The sequence below is a fragment of the Microtus pennsylvanicus genome, chromosome 5, assembly GCF_037038515.1.
Source record: "Microtus pennsylvanicus isolate mMicPen1 chromosome 5, mMicPen1.hap1, whole genome shotgun sequence".
In the NCBI taxonomy this organism is placed as follows: Eukaryota; Metazoa; Chordata; class Mammalia; order Rodentia; family Cricetidae; genus Microtus; species Microtus pennsylvanicus.
The window spans coordinates 29,243,514-29,266,557 of NC_134583.1; the positions used below are offsets into that span (position 1 = coordinate 29,243,514).

The window sequence follows — 23,044 nt, forward strand, 5'->3', positions numbered from 1 at the left end:
AGAAGACAGCTCTGTGGAACTGATCCTTTCCTTTCACCTCTACGTGGGCTCCAGGGTTTGAATATGTAGTAACTGATGACTCGCTTCTGCTTCACCACCTAGGTTAGCTCTTGCTTCTGCTTCACCACCTAGGCTAGCTCTTGCTTCTGCTTCACCACCTAGGCTAGCTCTTGCTTCTGCTTCACCACCTAGGCTAGCTCTTGCTTCTGCTTCACCACCTAGGCTAGCTCTTGCTTCTGCTTCACCACCTAGGCTAGCTCTTGCTTCTGCTTCACCACCTAGGCTAGCTCTTGCTTCTGCTTCACCACCTAGGCTAGCTCTTGCTTCTGGATGACCCGTGTGGGTATGCTGCATGTGCGCTAGTGCCCATGGAGCCCAGGGCCCAGATCCCCTTGAGAGTTCCCAGTGACATGAATGCTAGGACATTAACTAGGGGACTCTGAGAGCACCAACCCTCTTAACTGCTGAGCTCTCTCCCCAACTCCAGAGTAGGTTTTCAACACTCTTCCCTAGCCTTCTGTGACACTTGGGATTAAAGAAATTAGGTCAAGGTCGGAGCTTGTAACCCGGGTCTGAGGCAAACTACAAATAAACCCCCACTTTCATGGGCTAATACCAGAGTCTATATTGTGTTCTTCCTTTTAGACCACATCATCTTGTTTTCTTTCAAACACTACTTTCTACAGTAACTAAATTGTTCTAGACAACATCAAGCTCATTAACTGCCTTCCCGATTAATGTTAGAAGAACTGTAGCTGACAAACAGACCCCCTGACCAGTAGGCTAAAGACTCAACGGAAGCTAAACTGATCCCCATCCATCTACTCTGAAGGTTACAAGCAATGCTCTCTGTTGCCGTTCCTTGCTCGTTCACTTTCAACGTCTTAATAAAGCACATACAGATTTCTGTGACATCTATTGTAAGCTTGTTTTCATGTGTAACCATCAAGAACATAAATGTTTGTACTGATATCCTGTAATTATCACTAGTCTTTAAAAGAGAAAATAGAAGATAAAAACAGCAAAGACAATAGGGGAGTAGTTAGACTTGAACCAAAGTAAGTAAGAATAAGTCTTTAATTATAGCTGTCACACGTAATTGTAGTTGGCCAAATTCTTTAACCTCAAGCTTCTCAGGCACAAAAATGTTATCTTAAATATAGGAAAACTGAGTTGAGGATACATCTCAGCAGTAAAGCACTTGTGTATCATGATCAAGTGATACTGGGTTTGATGCCCAGTACTGCCAGCCAATATCATCCACCCACCCACCCATCTGTCCAGAAAAACAGGGACTACTATGGTAAGGGTCTACTCATGTCTTATGTAGTATGGAACTAGGAATGTATAAAATAGCAACATGGTCTGGGCTTAGTCTGTGACAGAAATCTACTAAAGTATAGAAACCCTTAAAATATGAAAATTCATTTTCAGGATGCATGCTGAGTGCCATAGAAGAGTACTGTTCAGAGAGTGAAATGACCATACATAAGTAGAGAACCTAGCGCATTTCTACCGCTAGAGCTAGTCCACAGTAAATTCAATACAACACAAAGCTGTACCTGTGGGGTACACAGGTCACTGACGGAGTCCTTACAAAGCACGTTAAATAGACCTGGGTTCAATACCCTGCCCCTCCCTCCCTCCTTCTTTCCTCTCTCATTAAAAACAAAAACAAAACAAAAAATAATACATCATTCTCAGCTTCAAAATTCATTTTCTCCTACCCACCCACATCTCTACTCCCCAGAGTGATAATCCAAAGAGAGAGTTGCCTGTGCACCTTCATTTTCTTTATGTAACAAATCTGAGGACAAACACAACAATTTACACATGACACGCAGAGCAGTCTTTAAATAACTGCAAAGCAAACATCATTAGTCATGCAACATCTGCATCAAATAGGTCAATGACATGATTTCTAATATTGTGTGTAATACATTTTTAATTTTTACTATTTAAAAAAGTAATTTATGGTTACTAAATTTAAAAATTAATGCTGGGCAGTGGTTGCTCACGCCTTTAATCCGAGCACTTGAGAGGCAGAGACAGGGGATCTCTGTGAGTTTGAGGCCAGCCTGGTCTACAGAGTGAGTTCCAGGACAGCAGGACTGTTTCACAGAGAAACCCTGACTCGAAAAGCCAAAATAACAACAACAATATAAAAATTCAAGAATAAGCCACTGTTACATTTTGGGGGAATATTGTATTCTTAGTATTTTGCAGTTTACTACATCACTGATGATAAGAAACAGCAACTTAGTGCATTTTAAAAAGATTCATTTTTTTATTATTTATACAGTGTTCTGCCCGCACACAAGAAAGCACCAGATCTCATTTATAGGTGGTTGTGAGCCACCATGTGGTTACTGGGAATTGAACTCAGGACCTTTGGAAGAGCAGCCAGAGCTCTTAACCACTGAGCCATCTCTCTATCCTTATCACAGGCACATTTAAATTACACATTTTCAGCTTTATTAATAATTACTGTGCATGTGCACTATGCGTGGTTATGGATATGCAGCCATGGTGTGGGGTGATGGTCAGGGGACAAGTGTGGAGCTGCTTCTCACCTTTCACCTTCACACGAGTTCTGGAGATCAAACTCAGACACCAGGCTTGTACAGCAAACACCTTTCGCATCTGAACCAGCTCACCAGCCCCAATCATAATACTGAACCATCAGCTAGTATTGAATCATGAGCAAGAGTAAGGACGTAATGCAGAAGTAAACAGGCCTTTCTCCAGTGAGTCTCAACTCTTGAATTTCTGTAACTATTACTCTTTAAAAATGGATGGTTTGAATTTGATGTTTTATACATATTCCGGCTTCTAATAAAAGAAACTGCTAGCTGGGCGGTGGTGGCGCACGCCTTTAATCCCAGCACTCGGGAGGCAGAGGCAGGTGGATCTCTGTGAGTTCGAGACCAGCCTGGTCTACAAGAGCTAGTTCCAGGACAGGCTCCAAAGCCACAGAGAAACCCTGTATTGAAAAACAAAAAAAACAAAAAACAAACAAACAAACAAAAAAAAAAAAACAAAAGAAACTGCTATCTATTCCATTCCAGAGGAAGCTGGGTTTTGTGGACTAAAACAAGCAGCATACGAATGTTGTTTTTCTTTGGGCCATGACTTACTCTTTAGGCAGAGATCTCACCAGGTTGTCCAGAGTGGTCCTGAACTCACGGGCTGATCCTCCTATCTCAGCCTCCTGAGGACTATAGGTACCACTGTACCCAGCCAAAAAGGTCTTCTACAGAATTCTCAAAGACAATTATGAACTATGACTATACAAAATTTCTACCTTACAAACTAACTATAAACAATAAAGTGATAGCATTTTAATGTGTCACCCTTCTCTAATGTTGACATGTACAGTTTTCAACTCAGTCTTACAACCAGAGATACTTTAAAAAAAAAAAAAAAAGTTTGTCCCAGGAAGCCCTCTTCGTATCTTTGTGTTGCAGCAGCACAGCAGGGGTGTTTTACTGACTATGTCTGAAGCATGGTGTGCTGCAGTCTGAAGGGAAAGCACAGGCTCAGCACATAAGAAGTGGCTCACACCTACCTATAAGACCAGCAGTCCAGAGACTACGGCTAGCCTGAGCCACAGCAGAAATGATAGATAGATAGATAGATAGATAGATAGATAGATAGATAGATAGATAGATAGACAGACAGACAGACAGACAGACAGACAGACAGACAGACAGACAGACAATCAGGAACATGAAAAACACACAAGGATTCTTTTAAGAAAAAAGAAAGCTTGAAAGCTTTACACAACAGTAAGCCTATGATAACACAGTAAGGTTAAAAATGAATATATAAATACATGGAATATGATCTCTTTATTATATTTACTTAGTGGCATAACAGAATACAATAAAATATGAAAATAAGTTTTTAAAAAATGAGTACATAGTTATACAGTGTAAGTAAGAAGACCTTTGAACCTCAAATACTCACTGTGTGATTGAGTTCTGAACGCTCTTTTCATTTAACGTCATCCCAGGAGGTGGGTCATTCTGCAAAGCCAACAGTTCTTTTTGTAGTCGTTTCTAGAAAATATCAATAGTATTTTATACTTTTATCATCTTTCCTCTCCACAGTCTAAAACTGATTATTAAATTTCCTTCCAGTGCTTGAACCTCTTTCTTTACAGGGCCCTTGAATCTCTACATACCATCTATACTTAATTCTTACACTATGGTCTGCCTTACCATTCACAGCCAGTGTCGCAGTCCCAATCCCACAATGCTGCTGTAAGCAGTTCTGAAGGGCAGCGGGTACCCATGATACAGCCCCTTCTTCAGTTTCTCACTGGGGCTACAGAGCTTCAGCAGTGGGCTAAAGAGCCACTACTCAGAATGCTTCCTTTGCTGCTTTCAAATAACCCCAGTGCCCTGTAACTATGGCGAAAGAGAAGCTTTCCCGGGAAATTACGACAGTACCTTATTACACAAAAGCCTTCTGAAAAACAATTTAAAGTCAACTCCTAACCTAATTCTGTAATCATCTTCTAAGCAGGGTCACCTGAACACAAGTCACTCTTTTAATGGCTGGGTCACAGTTTTCACTGTACATTAAAGTAACATTTTGTAGACCAGACTCTAAATGGCTTTACATTTTGCACTTTTTGCGTGTACAACCTCACTGCTTCCCCTTGTCATCAACAGACATCCCTTTCTGGTGTACAAAGACTGAACAGAGCACAGAACTGTCAGTGTATGGAGAGAGTACTCGATGGCCTGTGCAAGGCTCTGTGCTTAATCCTCAGCACTACAAAAAACCCAACTAATGCTATTAAAATCGTATGCAAGATTATAAAGATCTTTTAAAACCACGTATTATTATTATTTTATTTGAGCTGGAACCCTAACTCTGGTCCTCTGGAAGATCAGCAAGCACTCTTAAACTACTGAGCCATGTCTCCACCCACATGGCTTATTTTATTTATGATTTAATGTATGTGTGAGTGCACACATGTGGCAGTCAGAGGACAACTTGAGGGAGTCCTTTCTCCCACCATGTGGGTCCCGGACATGGAAGTCAGGTTGTCAAGGCTTTGCCATTTACTCACTGAGCCATCTCATCAGCTTCTTAATTTCTAATTCTTTTATTTTTGTTTTTATTGTTTTATTTTATGTGTATAAATTTTTGCCTACATATATGTATATATACCATATCATCGTGCATGCCCAGTACCCTCGGAAGTCAGAAGAGGGCATCCAGTAGCCTGGCCCTGTATTCAGAGATGGTTGTGAACCACCATGTTGGTACTGGGAACTCAAACAGGTCCTCTCCAAGAGCAACAAATGCTCTCCCCAGCTGAGCCATTCCTCCAACCCCTAACAGCTAATTCTTTGAGGGGAAAAAAAAGAATATTTGTTTATAACTCCAATGAATTTTCTGTTTTAAAAATGGTCTCTCCGTTTAGTGTAGTGACACACTCCATTTCAGAGCTCAGGAGCCTGAGGTAGGGTTACAAATTTGCAGTCAGCCTGGACAAATACTACCTTGAAGGGGGAAGGGGGCGCCAAAGAGGGACAGAGGGAAGGTTAGAGGGAATGGGAGAGGGAGAGAAAGAAAGAGCTCCAAATAAGGGAACCCTCCCTGGAGTATCTCAGAGAAGCCTTACTTCAGTGACCACATTCTGAGGAGCAATACTGTCAAAGTCCTCCACATCTGGAGGGCTTTACTAACAGAAAAGATGCTATTGCCTAACCAGTCCTGCCCCATGCCCATTCAAACATAAACTCACAGGGAGAACACAAATCCGAAAACACTAAGTGCAGTCCTAGTATAACCAGTCAAGTCGACTAACTGATAAATATAAAGACTAAGATTTTCAAGTATTGGCTGTCAAAAATAAAGGCAGAACTCTTTCTGAAGCCTAACACTGTGCCCCCTCGACATGCTTACTAGGTATACCTGGATCTATCAATAATCACTGCTGTGTCTTGGGGAGGTTCACAGACCCATCTGAGTCACTCTGACAGCCTGAAGTTGTTATTTTTCTTTGTGTTTGAAATCGCCATGTTTACTGTTATTGATTTGTGAACTCTGGAGAAATTACAAACACTCCATTTTCAGCAAACTAAAAGCACAGGCAGGTCTATGTCTACCACATTTTGTTTAACAGTATTAAAAGATTACATTTTTATCGCAGTAACGCATCTTTGCTCTTTAGTTTCTGATCACTTTTCTCAATGTATGTGCTTAGGCACTAGCTTGAGACTTTTGCTGTTTCACATAGCAGGATGACAGGTCCTTCAATAGCCTATGGCTATTTAACATGAAAAGTACTCCTTGGAAAACTCAAGACTACATCAAGAAAAATATTCCCAGTTTCAAACCATGCAGTTTCTATCCCAATCTAAAAAGATCTTTCATTTCTAAAGTGGCTCCACTTTTACATTAATTCATGTTTCTAAAGATTCACTTATTATTAATGTTTACATCTGTCTGCTGTGTGTACACTTGTAGGATTCCCTGAAGCTGCAGTTACAAGCCCCTATGAGTGGGTGCTGGATCTACTCTCTGGGCCTCGGAAAGATCAGCTAGTGCCCTTTTTGCTAAAAGCAAACTTTTACACTTCTTAAAGATTTATTTATGTATTTCATATATATAGATCCTTTGTCTGCATGCACATCTGTATACCAGAAGAGGGTATCAGACAGTTGTGAGCTACCATGTGGGTTCTGAGTGCTCTTAACCACTAAGCCATCTCTCCAACCCCACATTAATTCATCTTTTTATGTACCAACATATAAATCTAAAGCACAAAACCAGAACAGAGTAGTAAGTCCTTAGTTGACACTGGCAACAATACAATAAAATTGACAAAACCCCTTTGTTTACTTTCAAAAGAGGAAACTGACAATAAGTATGTAATAAAACAAAGTGTTCTATATGATATATAAAAATGGAATAAATTAAAGTAATAGGTAGGCTTTATGTCTTACAAAGTTTTATCGCAAATTGAAACCTTGAAAAGATGTTTTTGTTATTATAGTTGGGAAACTATTTTAAAGAGTACAAATTCTCACTGGAGGTAAAGAGAAATACAAACAAGAAAAAGGAAGACATTCAAAATGAAGGACTAGCTGGGTGTGGTAGCCTATACCTTTAATCTCAGCAACTGGGAGGCAGATCTCTGTGAGTCTAAAGCCAGTTTGGTCTACACTGCTAGTTCCAATCCAGCCAAAGGCTGAAGCGATAGCTCAATGGATAAGAGCCTAGCTGCTCTTCCGGAGATCCTGAGTTCAATTCCCAGCAACCACATGATGGTTCACAAACCATCTATAGTGAGATCTGATGCCCTCTTCTGGCATAAGGCCATACATGCAGACAGAGTATTCACATATAAAATAAATTATCTTTAAAAAAAAGTATGTAACACTGGTTGCTAGTGTAATTGTGTAGACTGAAAGACTCGCAGCATGTGTGGCTCAGTAGCAGAATGTTTACCTACTATTACTGAGGTCCTGAGTTCAACCCCCAGTACTGCAACAATCTCACCAAGGTGACCAATGTTTTCTCCTAGTTCATCTAGCTGACAACTGAAGGTAGAAAGCAAACCACAGGACAGCATGATATGAGGAGAAAAAAAATCCTCAATATATTACACTAACAGCCATATTCATATCCCCAGCCCTCTCATTTTTTGAGACAACTTTTCATGTAGTCCAGGCTGACCTGGAACTTGTTACGGGGCCAAGAATGATCTTGAGCACTGGACTGCTTTCATGTCTTTACAAGGAGGAGCATGCCACCATGCCCAGTTGTAACCCTGGGCATATTATTAAGAATTCATAGTATTAAGAATTGATTTTAAGGGGCTGGAGAGATGGCTCAGCAGTTAGGAACACTGGTTGTTCTTCCAGAGAACCCAGGTTCAATTCCCAGCACCCACATGGCAGCTCATAATTGGCTATAACTCCACTTCCAGGAAATCCCATGGTCTTTATGGCCTCTTCCAGCACCATACACGCATATGGTACACAGACAAATATGCAGTCAAACATCCGTACAAATAATATAATAAATAAAAGGAAAATATGTTTAAAAAAAGAACTGATTTTAAATACTAAAAAATTATTTTTGGCAAAAGCCTAGCAATGAAATAATTTTATTTTAGCATAAAGCAAATGAACCAACTTCTCTCCACTAAATTCTGAGTACACCTTCTACAGACCTTAATTTTTAAGTTATTGTTATGTTTTCCTCTTTAAGGAGAGGGAGAGACTGCACCAACAGTTTCCATTCTTAAAACTAGCACTTCCTACATTAAAGCGAGAAGTCTGCCGACTGCAGCTCTCCAAGAGCCCAGAGCGTGGTGTGGACCGGTCAGTCCAACACTCACTTTCACTAAGGCAGGAGGACCAGCCTATGCTACGACTCTATTCAAAGACAGGGATGAGGTTAAATGCTTCTCCATGCCCAAAAGGGACAGCAGAAAACTGCTATACACTGAAAGCAAAGGCAGAAATGTGTCAAAGGATAAACTGGCTTCCATTTCCAGCACCCTGGGTAAAAACATAATGCATTATTAAAAAATAACTTATGGCCAGGCATGGTAGTACACACTTACGGTTCCAGCCCTTGGGATACCTCCCAAGTGCAAGAGGATCAGGAGTTCAACCATATAGTGAGTTCTAGGCTAGCCTGAGCTACATGAGATAAAAACTGTCTTCCAGCTGGAGCTGGAGACATGGCTTAGCCATTAGTATTGGTTACTTCTCCAGAGGACCAAAGTTTGGTCCCTAGCATTCCTGTTGGGCAGCTCACAACTACCTTTAACTCCAGCTCCAAAGGAGCTGAAGTCTCTTCTGGCCTCCCCAGGCACCTGCATACACATAGCAGACACAAACATATATACATGAATTTTTTTTAAAAAAGGACCCAAATTAAAATAAATACCTTATATAAGTGACGGTGCACACCTTCAATCCAGCACTCTGAGGAGGCAGAGGCAAACAGATCTCTGAGTTTGAAGCCAGCCTGGTCTATAGATCATGTTCCAGGACAGCCAGGGCTACATAGAATGACTCTGCCTCAAACAAACAGGAGCTGGAGAGATGACTCAGAGGTTAAAAGCACTGGCTGCTCTTTCAGAGGACCAGGAGTTCCATTCCCAGCATCCATGTGACAGCTGACAACTGTCTGTGACTCCAGTTCCAAAGGACCCAATGCCCTCTTCTGGACTTCTCAGGCAATAGACACAATTGGGGCACAGACGTACAAGCAGGCAAAACACCAAGACAGAAAATAAATAAGTCTTTTTAAAAAGAAGAAAAAGAATTACCTAAGGAGTCAAGAGCAACTCCAAAACAAATGCCAGGGCAACTGAATCATAATCTGGGGACTTGTAAATTTCCCAGCTGACTTAAAATGAGGCAGGCCAAAGTTGAAAACAGCTGGTTTGAATTGTGTGGGCCAACTTGGAAAACAAAACCAAACCCAGCAAACACCAAACAGAGAAAGTCACTGAACTACTGGAGAAAGTAGAAACAAGGAACTTGGATGTAGCAGCACAGATCTTACCAGCTTCAATCTGGCTTACACTGCCTACTCAAAGATGGACTGAAACCTAAAGAACAGTCAATTTGCAGTACTCGCGGTACTCAGTATCTTAGCAAACACTGAATCCGTGAATACAAAACTCAGGATAGAGGGAACAGTTTCCTATATGAGTCTCATCACATTCTCATCAGTTAACCACTAGTAAACCTCACTTTTGTGTGTTTCTCTTTAAAGATCCCTTATTGGACTGAAAATACAATTCATCAGTAGGGCACTTGCCTAGCATACATGAGGCCCTACCCTCAATACCCAGCACCACACACAATAAATACATCAATGTCGCTATTTACTACATCGTTAACTCAGCAGCAGTAAACTCACAGCACATCACTCCGATTCCTGCTTCAGAGAACCTTATCTGACACAAGTGGTTTCTCCAACCCCCATGACAGCACCATGAACTCAGGACCCCAAACAGCACTTCAGTACTATGCTTGCAGCTAATTTTAAACAAAGAAATCATCAACAAAAAGCACAAAAATGCAAAACACAGGGCACCAAATGGACCCCAGAAAGGATACTTGCCTGCAGTCAGCAGAACACTGCCTCGTCTGACCTTCAGTGTGTGCTCAGGGGAACACACACCGTTTTGCAAATGAATTTGCAAAATAATTGATTTAGGGTTTCAGACAAATTTAAACAAGTAAGTAAATTCAAATAGAGAATCTGCAACAATGAAGACCCAGCACCATTCCCTCTTCCAAAGTCCAGTACCTAATTTCCTAACAAATCTTCCTTAATTTAGTAAAAAGTAAGCTTAATTTCTGTATTTTATCTCCACAACTAAAAAAAAAAAATCTTATGGAGTCATTCATAAAATGTAGGTACAATTTAAAGAAAAGATAGATTTATACCTGGGACAATCGACTATAAAATGTTTGCCCCATGGCATTTTAAGTTTAATACCTTTTAATTTACTAAAGACTGACAGAGAAACACATGAAGTCTCAGTAATCGTTTGCTAGGATTAAATAGCAGGGCTATGATATAAATTCTCATCTGCAGTCAGCTGCCCTCTTACCAGCTTGATACTATCAAACCCAATGGGCTTTCAATCAGCACATATTCCATTTCAAAAGGAAAAGAAGCTGGCACTAAACACTACATACATTATACACCATATTCAAAAGGAGTTTTAAATTAATCACAGACTAATGTATGAGTTACAATTCTAGTGCTTAGAAAATCCAGATGTATCCAGGGGTGGTGGCACTCTCTCTAGTCCCAGAACTTGTGAGGCAGAGGCAGGCTGACCTGTGAGTTAAGGCCAGCCTGGTCTACATGTGTTCCAGGACAGGCTCCAAAGCCACATGCACAAACTCTTACAGGGCTGGAGTGCAGCTCAGTGGCTAAGAGTGCTTGTTGAAGACTCTGGTTTGGACTCTAAGTACCAAGTGACTCACAAGGCCTATAACTCCAGCTCCAATGGATCCAACATGCCTTCTTCAGGCCTCCAGCGCGTGCGATCTCCCCCCCCCCCCCCCTCTCTCTCTCTCTCACACACACACACACACACACACACACACACGCACGCACGCACGCACACGCACGCACACACCATTAAAAACAAAAGTTCAGGGTGGTGGCCCATGCCTTTTATCCTGGTAGTTCTACTTTTTGGTTTTTCGAGACAGAATTTCTCTGTGTATCCTTGACTGGCCTGAACTCACTCTGTAGACCAGACTAGCCTCAAACTGCCTGGTTTTAATCAACCAGCACTTCTTTATATTTTTTTCCTTTTTTCCAAGATAGAGTTTCTCTGTGGCTTTGGAGCCTGTCCCAGAACTAGCTCTTGTAGACCAGACTGGTCTCAAACTCACAGAGATCTGCCTGCCTCTGCCTCCCAAGTGCTGGGATTAAAGGCATGCGCCACCATTGCCCGGCTACCAGCACTTCTAAAAGGGGGAAGGTAGAAATCTGTGAGTGCTAGGCAAGCTTGGTCTACACAGAAAGTTCCAGTCAGCCAGGGCTACAGAGAAAGACCCTGTCTCAAAAAAAAATAAGTAAATAAATTATTCAATAAATCCTCTTATGACTTGACAATAGAGACAATTTCTTAAATGGGAAATGGATTTGAACAGATACCTCTTCAAAGAAATCATCCAAATGAGCAATAAATATAAGATGTTCAACATTATTAATCATTGATAATTTAAATTATCAATCTATAAATTTAAAGATCATAATGAAAGCTGGGTGATGCTGACATACACCTTTAAATTCCAGCACTCAGGAGCCAGAGACAGGTGAGTCTCTTTCAGTTCAAGGCCAGCCTGGTCTAAAAAGTGAGTTCCAAGACAGCAAGGGCTGTTACACAAAGAAATCCTGTCTTAACCCCCACCCCCGGAAAAAAAAAAACCAAAACTATATATGTATGTATATATAATCTTTCAGTATCCAAGGATTCCATATTAGAAGGTTCCACATCTTCAGATTTAGTCAGCTTTGGATCCAAAACATCTGGGGGGAAGCCAGGTGTGAGGAGGTGAAAGAAGAGTCAGGAGAGTTGGCTGGCCTGGGTTACATAGCAAGTTCAAAGCCAGTCAGGGCTAGAGTGAGACTCGGGGAAGGTCAGGGGCTAAAACTGTACTGAACATATTTCTGTAATTATTCAAGAAAAAACATAGTATATTGTCATATCCCATTATATTATATTAAGCTGAAGTAATCAAAAGATGATTTTAAGTATACAGAGATAGGTCTCAGCAGCTGGGAAGCTGAGTCAGGGAGAAAGTTTGAAGCCAGTTTAAGCTATCATGTTCATAAAACACTCACACATGTACACACACACAAATCTGCACACAGTATATAAAAATGTTATTTCAATTTACATAAGGATTTGATCAACCAAGAATTTTGGTAGCCTGAATTGAGGACCTATCCCCACAGACACTGAGAGACAGCTGTATTAGGTCATCTTGCAATTGTGTGGCACACAATTCCTAAAACCCTTGGAATCTCTGAAGTATCTTCTTATATGTTAATGGTATAAAGAATTAACTGGTGGTACGAGCTATCCTGAGAAGGAAGACTAATTAACAAAGAATCCAACTGAGGAAATTACAAGGTTGGAACTTTGAGGGACCATCATCCCAAACTATAGAAAGAGGCTTAAAGGGGGAGGTGATGATCATCAGGACCGATGACTACATCAATCGTGCCCCCCTAACAAAACCTCCACAGTCCACAAGAGCATAGCTATGTAGCCCAGTTGCTAACTGCTTGCCCCGCAAACATGCCTGCATCCAAACCCCACACTGCACAAAGGGGAGCATCCCTGCAAACTCAGCTACACTCAGGAGACAGAGACAGGAGGATCCGAAGGTCAGGTTCATGCTCAACTACACAGAAAGTTGACACTCTGCTGGTATGCATGAGACTCTGTCTCAAGGGGGAAAAGTCTCGAAGAGCTGGGTTTGGAGAGCTTCTAGATTGAGCAAGAACTCATCTGCATTCCAACTCCAAGGAACAGACTCCAAAGCTCAGAACCCTTAGGAATCTCACTGTGCATCAACTCATCTGGCTCTTCATTTGTATCCTTTGAAAATACAATCATTGCTGAGTGTGGGGCCAATGAACACCTTTGCTCACAGTACCCTGGAGACAGAGGCTGTGAGAGTTCTGTGAGTTCAAGTCCAGCCTGGCCTATGTAGAGTTCCAGGACGGCCAGACTACATAAAGAGATCCTGTCTGAAAACAACAATGACAACAACAACAACAAAAAGAAAGAAAGAAAGAAAGAAAGAAAGAAAGAAAGAAAGAAAGAAAGAAAGAAAGGAAAAATGAAAGAAAAAAATAAAAATACCTTCATAGTCAGGTGTGATGCCTCATGTCTGTAATATTAGTACCCAAAATGCTAAGACAGAACTGCCAACAATAAAGTCAAAAATTCCTTATACTACACAACCAATTGTGTACCCTGTCTTGGCGTACTATGAACCAAGGCAGGAATATTACAGAAAGTGTGGGGAGTGGTTTAGCTGAGACTCTTCAGTTTGGAGGCTAGTCAGACAGAATTTGGGAGTAACCTGAGACTATGCTCATAACTAGTATCTAAACAGGGCATCTTGAAGGCCCCGACTAACTCTGGTCAGTATATGAACTAGACGGAACTGTAGAGCATCCAGCTGGTATAAGATAAATGATTTATGGGAGAAAATGAAGTCAGAAATATCAAGTGTTATGAGTACAGAGCATCAAAAAAAGTTTTCTCTATAGACTAGAAGGTTAAACTAGAACTTTACTCCTCAATACACATCTGAAACAAATTAAAATATGCAAGAACACAGAAAAATGCAGCACTGTTTTCACAATACGGAAATAATCTGAATTATCAACTGATGAATGGAAACAGGAAACAAAATCAACTTGACAAATAGATAAACAAAATGCCTTAAAACCATAAAATATGAGTATTATTTGCCCCACCCCCAGTGAGAATACTACTAAGATCTTCACCACAGACAAACTCAAAACTTGCAAAGCTTAGGGAGTCAGCCAGAACCTAAGAACTGCAAAGAGAGAAGGGGGACTAGAAACACGGGAGTCACTGCGAAAAGCAGGCTTCTTCTGGGGTTGATGAAAGCATGAGAAACTATTCGTGGCGGTGGGTATATCAGAAGCCTTGCAATATATACTTTATAACAATTGAATTATTTTATAATTAACTAATTTTGGAGAGGGCAGAGTACAAATAGAATAAGCGTCTTGTGCTAGGCAGAAGCTGACCACTGACCTAGCACCCAGCCCATTACTTCAATTTAAAGGAAGAAGTTGGCTTTTACAAATGGCATAGAAGGCTTGTAATCTTACTTGGCCAAATCTCAAATTATGAAGACAACTGGCAGAGAATACACACTAACTGGAATCCATTCTTCTGCCCTCCTTCCTGTGATGTGGAAATAAAGAGTCCTCATGAGACACAATCTGTTTTTCCCTACTGTAGTCAACTCAAAGACCAGAAATCAAAAGGACGAACAAAACAAAACTCTTGCAAGAGGGTGTAAATCTGGAGGCCTACCGTATCATAGTTAAAACTCCCAAGCAACTCAAAAAGTTTATGACATGCGATAATCTTCAATTTTATCAAATATGATTATTTATCATCCCTATTTTATGCTTAGTGGAAAAAATGTTATATAGCTATTAAAACGCAAAACTAGAATCAAATCCAGTCTACTGGATTCTAGAAGATGTGGTTATTCATTCACTCAACATTTTCAGAGGGCATCCTATACACCAGCCATCGAAATGCCTCCAGAGGAAATGAGCTCCTTAGTTTCCAATAAAATCATAATTCTGAAGGACTTAGCAATGTGGGAATTACTAGTGGGGGGGGGGGCTGCTATCTGTAGTGGGCAGTCAGGGAAAGTCTCGCTGAGAAAATCCATCTAAAGATCTAATGAGGGGCTGGAGAGATGGCTCAGTGGTTAAGAGCATTGCCTGCTCTTCCAAAGGTCCTAAGTTCAATTCCCAGCAACCACATGGTGGCTCACAACCATCTGTGGTGAGGTCTGGTGCCCTCTTCTGGCCTGCAGGCATACACACAGATAGAATACTGTATACATAATAAATAAATAAATATTAAAGATCTAATGGGGACAGGGAGCAAAGGCCTGAAGTGGGCACAGCAGGAACCAATACATAATAGGAACCCGAGTATCTGGGAGAGGTTATGGGATGCTTCTCAGCCTCCCTAATGCTGCAACCTGGTAATACAGTTCGTGGTGTTGTGGAACCAACCATAACATTATTTTGTTGCTACTTCATAACCGTAATTTTGCTACTGTTATGAATCGTAATGTAAATATCTGATATGCAGGATATCTGATATGCGATGGGCTGAGAGTCACTCACTGCCTTAGTCCTGTCAGTCTGAACAAGGTAAGGAAGCCAAAGTCAGGCTGTGACTGAAGTGGCCATTTGTCTTTTGCTGAGTGTCTAATAGGTGGGAAAGAAGGCTGTAAGGGTCCAAGGATGAAGCAGGAAAATCATCAGTGAAACTGCTAATCCAGAAAGGAATGGTGCTGGTGTAATGTACAGACAGTTCCATTTCTGGATCTCTTTTGCAGGTAGGACTGACAGAATCTGCAGATGGTCTGACGATGGAGTAGGACGAATCTAAAGTTCCTAGTTCAGAAGAAAAACCATGGTTGGGGAAGAGAATCCAAAAAGGCAACTTTACAGCTGGATGTCAGGGTACATGCCTGTAATCCCAGCACTTGAGGATAACAAAATTACAGCCGCTCTGGGCTACGTGATCAGGAGACTCTGTTTCAAAACCAAATAAAACAAAAGCACTTTTACATATGTTCATCTCTGCTGCTCTTCTGTCTTACCCACGACACTGCATGCTGCTGTTTGTGGAACATGGGTTCTCAGGTAACAAGACAACACTTCATTCTGGAGCCTTGGGTTCCAGAGCCCATGTTCGTTATTCCTAACATCGCAGAGGCACGCAGTATTTCTTTGTGATCAAAAACCTATACTCAAAAACTATCAAGTGAGGAAACTTTTAAAATGCCCCAAAACACGAGTCTTTTGCTGATATTAATCATGAGCAGATACCAACTGGAGTGTAAATGAAGGTTTCTCTCCCACCTGCCAGTTCCCAAATAATCACTCAGAGGTATAATATTAACTATAAACACTTGGTCGATGGCTCAGGCTTATTACTAGCTAGCTCTTACATTTACATTAACCCATTTCTATTCATCTATGAAATGCCATGTGGCCATTTTTACCTCATTTTCTACATGTCTTGCTTCCTAGGCAGCTGGCTGGCATCTCCCAGATTCCGCCCTTCTCCTGTATCTCTGCTAGGATTTCCCATTTGGCTCTTTCCTGCCATGCCATAGACCAAAGAAGTTTTATTTATTAACTAATGAGAACAACATACATTCACAGAGTGATCCCTCAGTAACAGAACGATGCAATAGATGTCATCAAACAAGCGATGTTTAGATAAATATAAACAAAAGTGCTATCATCTGAAAGATGCAAGATCACACTTTTATTGTCCTTGATAAAGAAGAGTGTCTTTAAAGAGTAAAGCCATTACAATTTTCTTAGTACGCAGCTAATATACATGTAATTTGATCCATAAAGTACTTTTATTAAGAATGTTAAGGACTATTTCTCCCCCCCACCCACTCCCTTTTAGACAGGGTCTCACTCACTATGAAGTCCTCCCTGGCTGTCCTCAAACTGGCTATGTAGACCAGAACTCACAGAGATCTGCCTGTCCCTGTCTCCTGGGTGCTGGGGATTAAAAGTGTGTACTACCACACCAGTTTCCTTTCAATTTCTTAACAATAGAGGTTATAAATCAATGTACTGTTAGTACTTGCTCCTTCTCTTTGTCAATGTGGAGGATGGAATGCGGAGCCTCACGTACACTCGGCAAAAGTGCTGCTGCTGGCAGTGAATCCCCAGCTCATCTGCTTAATTCTTGACTGAAAAGCTAACTAATCATGCCAATAACTTCTCAGTAATGCCAAACTTCATGAAATCTCCGTTACCTTCAGATGTACAGCGTCACTACATTCCAGAACTTGGTTTCCAATCTTTTCCACTACTTAGCTATTACTATAAAATTTTGAAGAGCTCACTTCCCCAAATAAGTAGTTTACAAAAACTGCTAAGTCATAATAAAAGTTACCTGACTTTTACAAAACTGCAGTTAAGAATTCAGAAGAAAAAAACACAGAAGTACTTAGAATAAATTTTACAAACACATAGAAGACAACAAACAACTTTTTAGACTATATAATGTTCATCTAAAATTTAAAGAGTTCCTGTGTAGCTATTCAACTTTGCCACTAAAAAACTGTTTAACAGATTTTCAATTAACTAAAGCAAAATATGCTATTCATGAATGCTCCTTGAAGCAGCAAGTGATGGACAAAACTTTATTATACTTACAAGTTTGTCCACATTTAAAAGATACAAGTACTTTTGCCTGCATTCATGGGAATCGTTTGGGAAGGTAACTTCAAGGGTTAAAAATCTACATACTTCCAAGACAAATATACAAGAGATCCCTTAAAGCCTAAGTGATAGAAATGAAATAAAAAGGAGAGGATTAGCATCGTTTTATTCTTTTAATCACTTATGTTCATCATCTACATGGCACCCTCAGCTCTACACTATGCAGACTTAGTCCCCCGGCACTTGCTCTGACACCTCTGGCTACCATATAATTAAGAACCCAGAGAACCTCAGACATCAGAATTCAAGTTCCCTGGTAGTCAATAAGCTTCAGAAACCAAGATGACAATTTTCCAATTTCTGATGCTAAAACCTTAATCATGACATCGACAAATAGCAAGGTAGCATCTAATTGTCAAGGCAACCACACTACTACAGCAATACTGCAGGAGACCATATGCTACCTCTCCCAATCACTATAGCCAATAACTTGAACAAAGTGCTGTGAACAATCCAAGGTAAGATCCATCTCAGAGACAGAGGATGAAAAACGCTGGGCTGCTGGTGCTGGTGCACACCCTTCACTCCAGCACTTGGGAAGCAGAGACAGAAAGATCTGTGAGTTCTGTTCTATATAACCAGTCCTAAGACAGCCATGGCTACATGGTAAGACCCTGTCACAGAAAGAAAAGGGGGGGGGAGGGAGAGGGAGACAGAGAGAGAAAAAAGGGGGGGTCCACAAAGAATAACCACCCTTGCAATTACATTATTTAGAGTTGACAAACATCAGCTATTATGTGCTAAATTCCTCAGACTATAGACTTTATGAAAGGGGTCAAATTAGGAAAACATGCCAGATAAATTTTAGCAACTTGCCTTTCCTACTCAGTCACCTTGCCCCAATCATGTTAAAAAAAAAAATGTTGTTGAAACAGGTCTCACTATGTAAGTCTGCCTGTCCTGGAACTACCTCTGTAGACCACACTGGCCTCTAACTCAGAGATCCGCCTGACTCTGCCTCTCAAGTACTGAGGTTAAAGGTTTGCTCCACCACAGCCAGCTTCAATCAGGTCAAGTTTAAAAACATCTATTTTAAAAGGAATCTGAACAAAATGGCTAAATTCTAAATTTGTAAATATGTCTCAAAGTCTAAGTATTTCACCAGGCAGTGGTGATATACACCTTTAAACCCAGCATTTGGGAGGCGGAGGCAGAGGCAGGTGGATTTCTGTGAATTAGAGGTCAGCATGGTCTACAGAGTGAGCTTCAGTACAGTCAAAGCTGTTATACAGAGAAGCCCTGTCTCAAAAAAAAAAATGCGCATGCGTTTGTAGGCCTGGAGAGGCTCCACAGTTGAGCACTTGTTGCTCTTCCAGATGACCTGGGAGCCAGATCCAGCATCCACATTATGGCTCACAATTGTAACTCCAATTCCAGAGGATCTAATGCCCTCTTCTGGCTTCTTCAGGCACCAGGTACACAGATATACATGTTAGGCAAAACACCCATATGCATAAAAATTTATACATCTAAAAAAATTTTTTTTAAAGAAAGAGTTCTTAAAATATTATCTTGGAATCTCCCGTGGTGACTGCTGACTTTATTTTTAAAAGAACTAGGCGCGGAAGCACAATAGGAAGACTGCACCTAGGTGTGAAAGACACCGAGCTGTGTCCTGACGAACGCTAGCAACAGCAGCTTCCCACAGGACACGGCTCCACAATGAAGAGCTTGCCTCCCTGATGGTTCAAGCGCAGCTCCCTGGAGAGGTGCTACAGACTCCAACACTGTCTACCTTAGTGTACTAAAACAGCCAGTGTGGAGGAACAAAGCGGACAAGCACGGACAGAACACTGTCAGCCGTGGCAGACAGAGGGGAACACACTCGGGAGACCCATGCAGGAAGATCTCCAACCTGATGTCAGCCTGGGCTACATAGCAAAAATGAAGATAAAACACCACATAAAAGCAAGCTGGGCAGTGGTGGTGCACACCTTTAATCCCAGCACTTGTGGGGCAGAGGCAGGAGGATTTCGGTGAGTTCAAGGCCAGCCTGATCTACAGAGTGAGTTTCAGGACAGCCAAACCAAAATAAAAAATAAATAAATAAAAATAAAAGCAATTATAACATCAGCTTTAAATCTCATCTCCTCTAGTAAGAAAATGAAAGACTGCCTTAAGTTGATTTTATAGTAAATAAAAATTATTTCATTGATATCAAGTGATCAAATCCCACATTGCGTGTGCGTAGTGTGGCATGTTTTTAAAGTAGAGCTCTGATTACAATTTAAGTAATCTCCTCTTCAGCAATAATAACCCCTCTGTAGTAAGATATGGAAATCTAATCTTAGATAAAAATATTTGCCGAGTTAATGAACACATTTGATCATTTAGTTATAATGTTATGTTTAAATTATATTATTTTGAAAAGACCGAACTTCTGTTGCGAGAACGGTCAGGAAATAAACTTTGTACAAAGATACAGAAATAAAAACCACAGCAAAGTGTCCTTTAAAGAGTCTGCTATGGGGCAGAGAGATGGCTCAGGGGTTAAGAGCAAGAGCTACTCTTGCAGAGGATCCTGGTTTGGTTCCCAGCACCCACATCAGGCAACACGCAAGCACCTATTATAATTCCAGCTCCAGTCGATCAGAATGGTCCTAACAGGCACCTGCGCTCACATGCACACACCCACACACAGACACACAACACACACAATAAAAATAAATCTTCATCAAAATGCTATTTCCCAAAAAAAATAAAATTAGCAGATACTCTGAAATACATACAAAAGGTCAAGATTTAACAGTAATGAAAACCTGAAAGGATCAGTTCCCCACGCTAATCAGAAAACAAAGGAATGAAAGCTTTGTGCTAGAGTCTAAGGTGGTGGCTGAGGCTCAGAACCAGCATAAAAAGCACATCCCCACTGCTGAAGACACAGAGTAAATACCAAAAATATCAACTCCTCTTAGAAACAATCTGCTTTTTTCCAAATACTTTACGTGTAAGAGCTAACCAGCTCTCCTGCCAAAGCCAAATATAATCCGAAGTGTGGTGGATTTTAATCTTTATTTTTAATCTTAAATCAGCTCATCTTTGAGAGGTCATAACAAACAATGTCTTAATACAGATAAAAATGTTAAAGCAATCATATAGCCCATCTGCTGTCCAACTGGTGCGCCACAGTTCCTTTTTTGGCCTCAAATGACGAAACTTCTCTAACGTCTCTGGGGAGAGTGTCAAGTATAACGTTTCCTGAAATTGTTCTTGTTTTTGCTGCACCATTTCGTGACATCTCTTCAACTAGAAATGTTACTTGCAGTTTTATTGTTCTGCAGGAGAGGCCAGAGAGACACGCAAAGGCAGGGAGTATTGTAGGAAAGCAGGTTGAAAGACACCGTGAAAGGGGGAAAATGCGCAAGAACGAAAAACATTTCCAGCACAGAGAAGCGCCAACAACGAGATCTTGCTTATTCTTCTAGAAACAAAAGCCAAGAATTCTTCTAAGGAGAATGTGGTTTCTCTTTACTCTAGAGGATGTTAAAACTCCAAAGGGCGTTTCGCCAACACTCTACAAGAGTTCTGCCCTCTTCTTACTGCTTTAACACCTCCAGCCCTGGCTGTAAATTAAACGCCAACTATAGATAATGCAATTTCTAGAAACTACAATTGTGGTTGCCATCTTTGCCTGAAAAAAAAATCTTTCCTTGGATCTCGAAGGGGGGAAAAGGAGTATATTAAGTTGGAAGGCAAGAAAACCGCCATCAAGTCAGATTGTTGGGACCTAGGTTAACAGGCACCTTCTACCAAACTAAGGTTTTAAAGGTCTGGGTAAGAAGGGCAAAGGAGCCACGGCCAAACCGAGTCCGCAAGGGTGGGGCATCCTAAGTGGGGAAAAAAATATATTAAGAGAGCGAGTTTTTCCCGAGGTCGAGAAGCAGGCCCACGAGCTCGCACCCTGGGTGGCACAGGACGCCGGGGACACGGGCGAAGGGCGGCTTCGAAGGAGACGTGGGCTGCCGGGGAATGCCCCGGAGTGCGGGGTGACAGGAGGAGGCACCCACGGGGCACGGGATGAAGATCGAAGAAGAGCAGGCAGGAGCCGGGCGATCCGAGGCTGCGCGTGGGAGGCCGGGCAGAGGCCGCGGAGCGCCGTGGGCAAGCGGCCGTCCTCGGAGAGGCGCTCGCCGGCTGCCCCACGCTCTGCCCCTCTCGGGCCGCCTGGACTTCCGCGGGCGACGGCGGCGGGCACAGCTGTTTCCACCCCGCCGGGGAGCGCAGGGGGAGGGGGGTGGAAAGCATCTCCCCGGCGGCCGGGGAGCCAAGCCGCGGCCGTCCTCGCGCGGGGGCGCGAAACGGAGCCCCGACCGCGGAGCGCACGCCGAACTTCGCCCTTTCTTCCCCGCAGCCGCCTTTATGCCACAACTTCGCGGCCGCGACTGTCCGCGGCTACCGATCGACACCCCCGCTCCGCTCGCCGACCAGTGATCCCCGACGCCCCGGGGTCAGGGAAGGCCGCCCGGAGCCGGCCCCGAAGCCTCGGACGCCGCCCCCGCGCCGACGCTCGCCCCGTCTCGGCGGCCCCCACGCCCGCCCCGCTGCAGCAGCTCCGCTCACCTGCATTGACGCCATGATGAAACCATCCCCCCAAGGCCAGCGAGGCCAGAGACGCAGGGGGCGGAGCCGCCGTGCTCGCGTCACGCCGCGGGGGCCCAACATCCCGGGCACGGGGGTGGAGTCGCCGATGGGAAGGGGTCCGCGCGTCCCATTGGCTGGCGCGCGGGCGCCCGGGGGCGGGGAGGGGCGTGGCGGGGCAGGGCGTGGCGGGCGCCTTGGGTACCTCGCATCCCAGCCAGTTTACACGCAGACCGGCTGGCTCTAGGAGCAGGCGGGACGCTGCTCGGGCTCTTCCCGCAATAGTACGCCGAGGTCAGGAAGTTGTCAGCATCCGCGGGGTTTTAGGTCCCCTTTTCATTTGGTCTCATTCTGTTTTCCCAGATAGAGGTGTAAGATGTATAGTTGGTTTTGTTTTGTTTTAACGCCCCTTCGTACGTCTTTTCTATACCTACTGAGTTTTCACTCCTTCCGCGACAGATAAAACTTCGCCTTGGGGATGCTTTTTCGTCTTTGCAGACCCAGGAGACTTTTCCTAATTTGGGGGGTGAGGGGTGAGGATGGGGGAGCAGAGAGTCACAGTTCTCCTTATGGGACGGAATGAAAACTGAGAGCAGAGCAACTGGAGTTGTAGTGTTGGAACGTGCTGGGAAGGGAAGGAGAAAGAATAATGTTTTCCTTTGTGTGAGATTGTCTAGCTCCCTTACTTCTAAATTGTAAATTTAAATTCTCCCATCCTTCTAAATTGTAAACTCCGTGTGTATCACAGTCGTCGTTGTTACATCAGCCTAACTTTGATTAGCAATTTGACTCTAGTCGCGGATTCTCAAGACAGTTGTAGCTCACCTTATAATGCCCTTAAACCTTGTGTCCTGCCTCCATTTCTCTTCAGCCTATTCTGGGTGGGCAG

The 23,044-nt window shown here is 42.5% G+C and overlaps 1 protein-coding gene across 1 annotated transcript in view; it reads right to left on the reverse strand.

Annotated features, from left to right (window-relative positions):
* The window catches only part of Ube2w (ubiquitin conjugating enzyme E2 W), a 53,314-nt gene extending 31,096 nt beyond the window's left edge, over positions 1-22,218 (reverse strand). The window contains exons 1-2 of the mRNA XM_075971435.1: positions 22,138-22,218; positions 3,970-4,061 (exon numbers count right to left, since the gene is read on the reverse strand). Of these exons, the coding sequence (XP_075827550.1) occupies positions 3,970-4,061; positions 22,138-22,152 (107 nt within the window). The 5' untranslated portion in view covers positions 22,153-22,218. The remainder of the gene's footprint in view (positions 1-3,969; positions 4,062-22,137) is intronic.
* Between the last annotated feature and the right edge of the window lie 826 nt (positions 22,219-23,044).